Source organism: Aulostomus chinensis, chromosome 1 (genome assembly GCF_037954235.1).
Source record: "Aulostomus chinensis isolate RoL2024-O1b breed Wild chromosome 1, RoL_Achi_v1.0, whole genome shotgun sequence".
NCBI lineage: Eukaryota > Metazoa > Chordata > Actinopteri > Syngnathiformes > Aulostomidae > Aulostomus > Aulostomus chinensis.
In genome coordinates, this window is record NC_141320.1 from 37,605,207 (window position 1) to 37,617,613 (window position 12,407).

The 12,407-nt window shown below is 47.9% G+C and overlaps 1 protein-coding gene across 1 annotated transcript in view; it reads right to left on the bottom strand.

Annotated features, from left to right (window-relative positions):
• Nucleotides 1-6,363: 6,363 nt before the first annotated feature.
• The window catches only part of LOC147271543 (NACHT, LRR and PYD domains-containing protein 12-like), a 21,117-nt gene continuing 15,073 nt past the window's right edge, over nucleotides 6,364-12,407 (bottom strand). The window contains exons 9-13 of the mRNA XM_086202754.1: nucleotides 11,092-11,265; nucleotides 10,297-10,470; nucleotides 9,686-9,859; nucleotides 8,245-8,418; nucleotides 6,364-7,801 (exon numbers count right to left, since the gene is read on the bottom strand). Of these exons, the coding sequence (XP_086058880.1) occupies nucleotides 7,795-7,801; nucleotides 8,245-8,418; nucleotides 9,686-9,859; nucleotides 10,297-10,470; nucleotides 11,092-11,265 (703 nt within the window). The 3' untranslated portion in view covers nucleotides 6,364-7,794. The remainder of the gene's footprint in view (nucleotides 7,802-8,244; nucleotides 8,419-9,685; nucleotides 9,860-10,296; nucleotides 10,471-11,091; nucleotides 11,266-12,407) is intronic.

A 12,407-nucleotide genomic window follows, 5' to 3' on the forward strand; every position in this document is an offset into this window, starting at 1 on the left:
ACACACTCCCTTCTTCCTCGGGCGAAGCCGAGGAACTGTTCCAAGGCGCAATTGTTGGGGGTTCCGCGCGCTCTGGGCGGTGCATACTGTATGCACCGTACACTGTATACACAGTACGGACCAGACTTGCTCCTGTCATTCTTTCTATTTACCGTTACACTGGTGTCAGAAGTGTTCTGCGATGTCTTCAGAACGAGAAGTGAAACTCATGATCTCCAGCCTTGAGGCACTTTTGAGGGAGGGTCCCTGGAAAGTTGGTGAAAATGATCCGGAGAGTGCTGCTGCTGGTCGTCCTGACGGAGCTAGTGCGCCCCAACCTTCTGTGCTGTGGCGGGACGCGGGGCAACAGAGGCCCGCTCGCCAAGACCGGGGTGAGAGACGACAGCTTTGCACGGAGGACTTTGCATTAGGCCAGGGGCAGTGTATGGGAGAAGGTACGTGGACGGGGTCCAGTGGACAGAGGCGGGAAGTGATGCTAGACAGCGCACCGAGGCTGTCTCAGCTGGACCGGGGAGAGAGGAACCGCTTCCGGGCGAATGAAGTCCCAGCCGAAAGTCAACACATGGGGGCCGCCATAGGACCAGTAAACCAGCCCGTACAGCCTCACGGACAGTCTATGATTAAGCTTCATCGCTACAATGGGGAAGAGCCTGCTGACACTTTTCTTTTACAAGTTCAACTGGCTGCACAGATTAATAGATGGTCTGATGAGGAGACAGCCGGACATGTTGCTCTTTCATTAGAGGGGAAGGCATTGCAGATACTGACAGATCTGCGCCCAGCTGAGCTCCAAGATTGGTTGAAGCTTAAAGGGGCTATCCAGTGTCGATTTGACCGTCACCTTTTTGTAGATGATGCCCGAGACCGGCTAGCAAAGCGCCGTAGAGAGCTGGGAGAAAGCTTAGGTACATACGCTGCAGACCTGCGGAGTTACACTCGCCGTGGGAACCCCGATTTCACCGAGAGTGTCCAGGAGGAGCTCACTGTCCAGGCTTTCCTCTGAGGACTACAACCAGGACGGCTGCGGGAGCACATGCGGTTGTTTTCTCCCTCCACACTTGAAGCTGCACTGAAAGAAGCAGAGCGGGTGGAGCATGTCCTGTGTCCCGAAGGCTCTGGGCGGAGCAATGATATTCGTGTTAACCAAGCCAGGGGTGACGATAGTGATGTGGTCGAGGCCCGTCGTACAACAACCAACCCGCAGCGACACCGTTCCAGGAGAAGTGACGGTGAATGTTACAGATGTGGGGCCCCTGGCCACATTGCTCGCTTTTGTCCTGCTCCAACACCACTGAGTCAACAGCCGGATTTAAACTAGCAGGGGATGGCATTGAGGGGGGGCTACCATCCACTGGTCCACCATCCATGCGCCTTGGCTGCTTGGGACACACTCATGGACTTTATGTGGACTGTGTCATTGAAGGAACCCCATGTCGTGCATTGGTGGATACTGGTTCTACTATTTCCTTAATTAAGCCAGGAACTCTGCCGAGCTCCAGTGGCAAGAGTCCCAAGGGCTGGACATCCACCGACCAGAACATTACAACGGTCACTGGGGACTGGGCAAGTATGTTGGGTACTAGGATGCTGAAGGTTTCTGTGGACCACCTCCAGGTACATCACCAGTTCTGGCTTGTTAACATCCAAGATCCCTGCATTATTGGTCTTGACCTTTTGAGTGAGTGGGGGGCTGTGGTGGATGTGCCCAAAGCCACCCTACTGTTGAACACCGGTACCATAGCTCTTCACCAGTCTTATGATCCTGAGCCATGCCAAGTCGTGAAGCCGCCATCGCGGGTGCAGCCGCCAGCGCCACAGAAGGAACCGCCAGCACCGCAGAAGGAGCCACCATCAAGGGTGCAGCCGCTATCCCCGGAAACCAGTGAAGCCATCGCCGACCTCTTTGCTCGGAGTTGCCAGGGACTGGGGACTGAACAGCAATGTCAATTAAAAACACTGTTGGACATGTTTGCTGATGTGTTTGCTGCCAAAGATGAGGACTGTACCCACACCAATCTTGTCCTCCATGACATAGACACTGGGGAGGCCCGTCCTGTACGCCTCCGGCCACGCCGCCTACCCCTTGCCAAGCACAGGAGAAGATTGAAGAGATGTTGCGAGCGGGCATCATTGAACCGTCCAACAGTCCCTGGGCAGCACCTGTGGTTCTCGTTCAGAAAAAGGACGGCACCTGGCGATTCTGTGTGGACTTCCACAGACTTAATGACATTACTCGCAAAGACTCGTACCCCCTGCCACGCATCGACGATGCCCTGGACTACATCTCTGGCTCATCCTGGTTCAGCTCCCTAGACCTTCGAAGCGGCTACTGGCAGGTGGAGCTGACTCCCGAAGCACGCCCCAAAACAGCTTTTTCCATTGGCCAAGGATTGTGGCAATTCAAGGTCATGCCCTTTGGCCTCTGTAATGCTCCGGCCACCTTTGAGCGGTTAATGGAGAGAGTCCTAGTTGACATCCCTCGGACCCGGTGTGTGGTCTATCTCGATGACCTGCTAGCACATGCTTCAGATTTCGAGAGTGCGCTGAAGAACTTGCAGGATGTTCTCCTGGCTGTCCGCCAAGCTGGGCTCCGCCTTAACCCCAAGAAGTGCCATCTGTTCCAGAGGCAGACCTCCTTCCTTGGTCATGTCTTTAGTGGGGAAGGAGTGTCCACCGATCCAGCAAAGGTGACTGCAGTCCAAGAGTGGCCAACCCCCAAGGACATTGCAGAGCTACGCAGTTTCCTCGGGCTAGCCTCTTATTATCGAAAATTCATCAAGGACTTTGCCTCCATTGCAAGCCCCCTCCACAAGTTGACTCAGAAAGGTCATGTGTTCCAGTGGACAGAGGAGTGTGCCGCAGCTTTCAACCATCTGCATGGCGCCCTAGTGAAGGCTCCTGTGTTGGCCTATCCAGACCCAAAGAGGACCTTTATTGTGGACACTGACGCCAGTAATGTGGGTCTCGGGGCTGTGCTTTCACAGGAGGGGGAGCATGGTGAGCAGGTTGTTGCATACTACAGTCGCTCCCTCAGCAAGCCAGAGAGGAACTATTGCGTCACCCGTCACCGAGAACTGCTGGCGGTTATCTTGGCTGTACGTCATTCCGGCCTTACTTGTATGGCCAGAGGTTTGTGCTAAGGACTGACCATGCCTCCCTAACCTGGCTGCTGAACTTTAAAGAACCTGAAGGGCAGCTGGCCAGGTGGATAGAGAGTCTACAAGACTATGACTTTGACATCCAGCATCGAGCCGGGCGACTTCATGGTAACGCTGACGCCCTGTCTCGTAGACCATGTGAAAAGAGGTGTCGGTTCTGTCAACAAGGAGACGAGGGCCATCTGTGCACCAAGGTAGCGGCGCTGCAGTGTTTGGTGGTACCTACCGATCAAGTGACCATCGATCCTCAGCAGCTCCAGCGGGACCAGCAACAGGATCCAGTCCTCTCCCTGGTGTACTCCTGGGTGGTGGCAGGACAACGCCCAGACTGGTCAACTGTGTCTGCACTGGATCCTGAAACCAAGGCTCTACATTCACAGTGGCCCAACTTTCATCTCCAGAACGGGCAGCTCTACCGGCGTTGGAGCTCCCCTAATGGACAGCGGGAGATCTTGCAGCTCCTGGTCCCAAAATGTCTGCGGCACAAAGTCCTCCAGTCGGTCCATGGGTCGGTGGGAACTGGGCACTTCGGTGTTACTAAGACTCTATTGCGGCTGCGGCAGAGATTTTACTGGCCGGGGTGCAGGCGCGATGTTGAAATGTTTGTCCACCGGTGTGATTCTTGCACTGCACAGAAAGGCCCCACCCGTCGTTCACACGCCCCATTGCAACAGTACCAAGTGGGGGCACCCATGGAGAGAGTGGGTGTGGACATCTTGGGCCCATTTCCCATCACTGACCAAGGGAACCGATACGTCATTGTGGCTATGGATTATTTCACGAAGTGGCCCGAGGCATACGCAGTTCCAGATCAAAGTGCTGCCACAACTGCCCAGAAATTGGTGGATGAGTTTTTCTGCAGATTTGGAGTTCCAGAGGAACTCCATAGTGATCAGGGACGGAACTTCGAGGCTAAGGTGTTCCAGGAGGTGTGCCAGCGGCTGGGGGTGAAGAAGACCAGGACCACTCCATTGCACCCTCAAAGTGACGGGTTGGTTGAACGCTTCAACCGAACTCTGGCCACACAGCTCGCCATTCTCACCAGCCGTCAGCAGCGGGACTGGGATTGTCACCTCCCTCTGGTCCTTTGGGCGTACAGAACCGCTGTGCAGGAGTCTACGCGGTGTACTCCCGCTGCTATGATGTTCGGTCATGAACTGCGCACCCCGGTGGATCTGGTTTTTGGGTCCCCTCCAATGCCGGAGGTTCAAGGGGAGCCTGGACTAGACTACTTTTTCAACCTAGTTGAGCGCCTGCAGGAGGTCCATGAGCTTTCCCGGGAACACCTAACTAACGCTGGAATCCAACAGAAGAGGGCTTATGACCTCTGTAGTAAGGGACAGGACTTCACTCCCGGCTCCAAAGTGTGGGTCTATAGCCCCATCCGGAAGAAGGGACATTCCCCGAAACTCTCCAGCCACTGGGTGGGGCCTTGTACTGTCCTTGAAAGACTGTCGGATGTGGTGTATAGGGTACGACTGTTGCAAAGGGGCAGGGTGGTAGTTCTCCACAGAGATCGGCTGGCCCCTTACCAACCTTTGGCTCCCCCTGCAGTGCCCCCAGATGATGTTAATCAGTCCTCGTTGAGTCCCTCCCCTGAGACCACCAGCAGGGATCCAGTCCCGCAGCCTCGGTCTCAAAGACAGCGTAGACTTCCACAGCATTTGAGAGACTTTGTTGTGGACGGCTGGATTGCTGAGGACAGCTAATCATGCTAGGTGGGGGCAATGTAGCGTTCTTCCAATGTTATGTTGTGGAGTTTTGTATTGCAGCCATTTTGTTGTGTAGGGTCACCTTAGGCAGGTTGCCATTTTTGCATGCCTGGTCAATTTAGTTGGCGGGCCTGGGTTTTTCCGCTTCTTGTACTGGGAGTTTGGTTGACAATAAAGGAGACAGTATGGACCAGACTTGCTCCTGTGATTCATTCTATTTACCGTTACAATACTATTTGAGCAGGGGTGTTTTTATGCATTTTGGGGAAAATATATTTTGTTATGTGTAGAGGGGATTTTGGTTATTGAAAATGATTTCAGGTGTTTATATATTCTGGTATTTTTCTGTTAGTTGTTATTTCTCATTTAGAATTTTATTTAGTAAATTGATTAATTTTGTAACTGGGCTCTTCTGTGGGGAGGAGCTGCGGGTATAAAAGCCCTGTAGAACGCTCCAGAGCGGGGTTTTTTTTTGGTGTAGACGTCGGTGTGGAAGGTACTGAGCAGTTGGCTTTAATTTAGTTTTGTGCAGGGTCATTTTTGATTTAGCCTGGCAAAGTTAAAGCTTGTTTATTTTTCCATTTTGATATTCTGTTTCACTGAGTTTAAATTCTGCATTTTGACTTTATTTTGGGACACTGTATATATTTGCACCTTTTGGAGGAAAAATTTTAGAAAAAAAAGGACAAATAAAAAGTGCTATTTTTTTTAAAGAAGCGTCAAGAAGAAGAAGAAGCTCTCTTTCCTCTCCACCGCTGTCCATTCCTGCAACAAGGACCTGTTACAATACTGGAAAAATAACCAGAAAACACATCCCCACCTTTATCAGCTCACTCTGATATCTTCCATTGTCATGCTCACATCTTCATCTGTACCCCGTGAAAGAGTTTTTCTAAGGCAGGGGAACCGGTGTCAGAAGAAATCGCCTTGGAACAAAGACACTTCCAAAAATCGAGCGTTAGCGTTCGTTCTGTAAGGCCATGGTAGTCAAGCGCTATTGGCTTTCCCATCCATCAATCAAACTGATCAATAAGCTTATCTACAGCTGCTCCGCATCAGCTGATCAAATCCCTCACTTCTGATTGGCCCCTCTCAACTTAAATGTCACCCGGCCTCAACGACCGCTCTGCTAGCTTCTGGCTATGCTGCTCTGCCTGCTGCTATCTGCTGCCATTTCCTGTACAGTTGCTCCTGCTCGCAACTTGCTACCCTCCACCTCCCCAGCTCCACCTTGTCGTGTATACATGGCATAGTTCATTCCATGTCATGTTGCTGCTCTGTTCACGGGGGTATGTTTGCTCTTCCAGTCTTAAACTGGGAGAACCTTCCCTCATGCTGCTGGTCCCTAGTTTCATGGTGCTCATGAAAAATTCTCAGGGGACTCCTCTGAACAGAGCCGTACCACCAGTTTGTGCTAGAATAAACAAATCAAGCTCATTATCATCTCTGTGTTTCTTGACGTGAATGGACCTGACAGAACTTGTGTTCCTCAATAAAAATGCAGAAATGAATCACTTTTTAGTCTTTTATTTTATATGATTCAACACTTAAGTTCACAAAATTCCATAGAGAAGTTGAAAATTTCAGTTCTGAATTTTTTTATAGACAAATTTGCTCCATTTTACATAGCGACTCATTTCAGCATTTACACAAACAAATTGAACAAATGAAATTCTACAACGATGAGATGATATTTGTAGGAAAGGATGAGCGATTAAATGTTATTTCACAGGCTGATGTTGGGTTAGCAGTATGGAAGCTTTTCCATCTTTTTTCAGTTTGTTTACCTGCAATGATTGAGAACTCCTGCAGGGGTCGCTATTGAGTGGCCAACACAGTGTCAAAACAGTGCCGACACAGTTAGTGTAGTGTGTCAGTTCACTCCTTAAGGGATCATCATCCAATCACTACCTTGCAGTCCTCATCCATGCTGAGGAGGACAGACCTGAATCCTGTCTCCCTTTAACGTCACATGGAGTTTGGTACTCTTTCAAGATGAACCTCACTTCTGACTTCCTTTGCTCAACGGTTCAAGGAGTTGGGAGTCCTCATCTATTTAATTCTAACATGGATAGAAAAGAGAACGTCTGCTGGCCCAAGGGATTCGTTTCAGCTCAGCTTCAACAACCTTTGACAACCTGAGTTCTTGGGAATCAAACATCTGCTTCATTTTAACGTCGTTGTAAAGTCTATAAAAAAGTTCATGTCAAGAAGTTCTCTTTGAATGCAGCAGAAACCTTCATCAGGAGGGTTACCAGGGTCAGGGGTCAGCAGGAATACAAACAAGAGACAATCAGGAACAACCTTCATCAGGAGGGTTACCAGGGTCAGAGGTCAGCAGGAATACAAACATGAAACAATCAGGAACAAACTTCATCAGGAGGGTTACCAGTGTCAGGGGTCAGCAGGAATACAAACAAGAGACAATCAGGAACAACCTTCATCAGGAGGGTTACCAGGGTCAGGGGTCAGCAGGAATACAAACAAGAGACAATCAGGAACAACCTTCATCAGGAGGGTTACCAGGGTCAGGGGTCAGCAGGAATACAAACAAGAGACAATCAGAAACAACCTTCATCAGGAGGGTTACCAGGGTCAGGGGTCAGCAGGAATACAAACAAGAGACAATCAGGAACAACCTTCATCAGGAGGGTTACCAGGGTCAGGGGTCAGCAGGAATACAAACAAGAGACAATCAGGAACAACCTTCATCTGGAAAAGCTGAGAAAGCCTGAATCTTGAAGCTGTCTGGGGAACTGAGCCTCAGGGAATCAACCTCCGCTGGTTGGGCTCAGAAGCTGTACAGAGAAACTCAACACTCCTTTTCTGGGCAGGGAGAGACCAGCAAGGATGCACTCAAGTAGCTCGTCCTTCAGGAGACAAACTCCACATGTGAAGCACCTTCAAGTCCATCAGGCTGGTGTCTAGAGCCTGGAGGAAAGACATCAAAAAGATGTGGTGGTTATGAGCCTCAGCAGGAAGCAAACGCTCAGCATAGTGGGAAAGTTTAAAGACACAGGAGGTCTGATGGAGGCCTCAAGCACCACCTTGCAGGAAGTCCCTCTGCACCCACATTTCAGGGAAATTGTCTTTACAAACTGCAGTGAACTTTAGATGTGCTGGTTTATAGTATTTCACTGTAACAGTTATGAATGAAAAAAACTAAAAATAATCAGTATTTTGTGAAACTGTCCATCATGTCTGAAATATTTTGATGTCACTTTGGGGCCCAACATCTCCCTGAGGGCCTCCTCCAGTTGGTCTGAAGTGTGATCAAACACCAGAGAACAAAGCAAATATGACTAAAACAGTTCTGAGGAAGTTCTGGGGAGAACCTTTATTGTTGTTCTGAAGCTCTGCTTCTATGTTCCTACCTGAGAGTCTCCAGCCTCCAGTGAGGATTCTTCAGTCCAGCAGACAGCAGCTCCACTCCTGGGCCTCCTGGATTATTGAGGCTCAGGTGCAGCTCTCTCAGGTGGGAGGGGTTGGAGCTCAGAGCCGAGGCCAGAGAAGTAAAACCTTCCTCTCTGATCCCACAACCTAAAAGGCTGCAGTTAAGAGAACAGAGTTAATTCACTGTTCTACCAAATCCTGGAACCTGAACCTCTCAGATGTTGATGGTCTTCACTCCAAGTTAGTGAGGTGTTTATAGTTGGTTTAGCAGTGCCAGGCTAAAGGCTGTGGTCCAACTGCACCGGCACAGTGACAGTTTCGTCAGGAACAAAGCTACCAGGCCTCAGTAATCTACTACCAGCAGGATATTCCAGAGGAACTGTTGACAAACAGCTGGATTCTGTCCATCTGCTCTCACTGGTTCCCACACCAGCAGCTGCTTTGACAAGTTCCTCTGGTCTTCACCAACAAATGGAACACTTCCTCCTCCAGTCTTTGTTCTGACTTCTCTCTGGTGACCTGCTTTGATCAGTGAGGTTTCTGCTGTTTCACTGTCATGACAGCGTGCAGGTTGTTGAGTCCCGTCACTCACGACAGGAGTTCACCTTCTCACTACCCTCTGATAAAACGCTTCTTTCTCCATTACTATAGAATCTATCACACATTCATAGTTAAGGATGAACCACAGGAACAAGCTCCTCCTCCACTGTGTTACCATGGTGACGAGTCCCCACCCACATCAAAGAGAGACGTGTTCAACCAGAAGTGCTTGGAGTCGCTGCACGAAGCAGGCAGACACCTCTGGGTGGCTGGAGCCTTTTTATGGAGGCGGCAGCAAACGCTGCTGCTGCCTGGAAACAACTGGAAATCCAGGCTGGAGGTCAGGAAAACAAGACATTGGACTCAGGCACTCGTGCTGAAGTTGACCATCACTTCTTGAGTGACGTCCCACTGCTACATGGTGACCACTGAGGGAGGTTTGGAAGGTGACCATTTATAAAGAACAGATTCACAGCAGTCGTTGACAGGCATTCCTGCTGTTGCCATAGCAACCAACCTGCCTCCGTGATGTGGCTCATCACTGTATAAGTGTCAGGTGACCTGAGGTTGGAGAAAGGGCTGGTAGCTCTGCTTCCACTGTAGGAGATCACGACGACGCTGACCGACACTTCTGAGCGTTTGAAATTCCTCCAAATGTCAGACGGCCGGTTGCTCACTGATGAGGCAACGATCGACCCTCCAGAATAAAACTGACCTTCATGTGGCTTGAACATCGGCTCAAATCTCTTCATTAAGAACATGTTTTGTTGTCACATGACCTTTGAACCCCAAAATCTAACCAATTCATCATGAACGTTTGACTCAAAGTAAAGAAATTGTGGGTGGAGTGGAGGCCTGCGAAGATGAGAGCTGGACTCTGACCTGAGAGTTTCCAGGTGACAGTGTGGATCCTCCAGTCCAGCACACAGCAGCTCCACTCCTGAATCCTGCAGCAGGTTCAGGCTCAGGTCCAGTTGTCTCAGACTGGAGGACTGAGAGCTGAGAACTGAAGACAGAACTGAACAACTTCTCTCTGAGAGCTCACAGCCCCTCAGCCTGAAGAAGAAATGGAAACATGAGCAAACATGGCGTCAACACCAACTCATCAATGATGAAATCTGTTCTCATCTCTGGTTCAGGATCAGCTTTGATATGTGGACGTTTGGAGTTGATGCCTCATTTGCATATTTAAACAGGTTGATAGGGAACCTTCTTTCTACATTGTATTAATAAATAAATGAATATACATATATATATATACATGTATATAAATAAATGAATATACATATATATGTATGTATATATATACACATATATATGTATGTATGTATATATACATACATATATATGTGTGTGTGTATATATATATATATATATATATATATATATATATATATATATATATATATATATATATATATATATATATATATATATATCCCACCAGGAGAGGGTGGAGTGGAGGCCTGCTAAGATGAGAGCTGGACTCTGACCTGAGAGTTTCCAGGTGACAGTGTGGATCCTCCAGTCCAGCACACAGCAGCTCCACTCCTGAATCCTGCAGCAGGTTCCAGCTCAGGTCCAGTTCTCTCAGACTGGAGGACTGAGAGCTGAGAACTGAAGACAGAACTGAACAACTTCTCTCTGAGAGCTCACAGCCCCTCAGCCTGAAGAAGAAATGGAAACATGAGCAAACATGGCGTCAACACCAACTCATCAATGATGAAATCTGTTCTCATCTCTGGTTCAGGATCAGCTTTGATATGTGGACGTTTGGAGTTGATGCCTCATTTGCATATTTAAACAGGTTGATAGGGAACCTTCTTTCTCCATTGTATTAATAAATAAATGAATATAGATATATAAGTATATATACATATATATATATATATATATATATGTATATATAGATAGATAGATAGATAGATAGATGGATATGTTTATATATATCCTTTCAATTAAACTGATGTCTTCCTGGTTGATGGTTTGACTCCATTTTGAATCAGTTTCTAGTTCTGTCTTTCTTCCTTCCTTCATTCTTCAACATTGTTCTCTCTTCACCAGAGCTTTGATCCTCATCTTCCTGTATTTCACTGGTCCATTTTAATTCTCTTTGTCTTTTGCCATCATTTCCTCTCTGCCTCTATTTTATTCCCCTTCATTATTTTCAGTATTACTTTATATATATATATATATATATATATATATATATATATATATATATATATATATATCCCACCAGGAGAGGGTGGAGTGGAGGCCTGCTAAGATGAGAGCTGGACTCTGACCTGAGAGTTTCCAGGTGACAGTGTGGATCCTCCAGTCCAGCACACAGCAGCTCCACTCCTGAATCCTGCAGCAGGTTCAGGGTCAGGTCCAGTTGTCTCAGACTGGAGGACTGAGAGCTGAGAACTGAAGACAGAACTGAACAACTTCTCTCTGAGAGCTCACACTCCCTCAGCCTGAAGAAGAAATGGAAACATGAGCAAACATGGCGTCAACACCAACTCATCAATGATGAAATCTGTTCTCATCTCTGGTTCAGGATCAGCTTTGATATGTGGACGTTTGGAGTTGAAGCCTCATTTGCATATTTAAACAGGTTGATAGGGAACCTTCTTTCTACATTGTATTAATAAATAAATGAATATACATATATACGTATATATATATATATACATATATAAATATATATGTATATATATATGCTTTCAATTAAACTGATGTCTTCCTGGTTGATGGTTTGACTCCATTTTGAATCAGTTTCTAGTTCTGTCTTTCTTCCTTCATTCATTCTTCAACATTGTTCTCTCTTCACCAGAGCTTTGATCCTCATCTTCCTGTATTTCACTGCTCCATTTTAATTCTCTTTGTCTTTTGCCATCATTTCCTCTCTGCCTCTATTTTATTCCCATTCATTATTTTCATGCGTCCATCGGTCTCAGGTGTGTCTTTGTCTCATGGCTCTGATCTCTGCTTTGTTGTCTTTCTCGTCTCCAGCAGGAGGCACCAGACCAGGAAAACCTGACACTGACATTTTTCCCTCTGAGCGATGAAACAAGACGGGAATGATCACCATTCAGAGAGAATGGAACTGGTCTGATCATGAGTGGGAGGATGTCTGCTCCACACACACATACACACACACACACACACACACACACACACACACACACACACACACACACACACACACACACACACACACCATCTAGAGGTCTGCCCTCCAGTTTCAATTCAGCTTCCTTTCATTCCAGGTCATCATCACTCCTTCAACTGAGTCTCTTCCACACATCAGATCAAAGTCTTCAGTCTTGTCCAGCAGCACCAGAGTGAAGCCTCTTCAGCTCTGAAACCATCTTTGTCAGCTGCAGCAGCAGCAGCATGGAGGACAGTGACAGTATTCCTGACTCAAAGAGCGCCGCTTGAACTCAGACGCTTGAATTTGTGTCTGAGATGATGGAAAGTCTCACATCAGCTGAGGATGCCAGAGCCACAGCTCTTCACTTTGCACTGAGCCATTTTCACCACCAGGGGGAGCTCTGGAAGAAGGCTTTTCCTCTGCTGCAGTTAAGCTCTCAGTCCATTCATTCTTACACCCCCC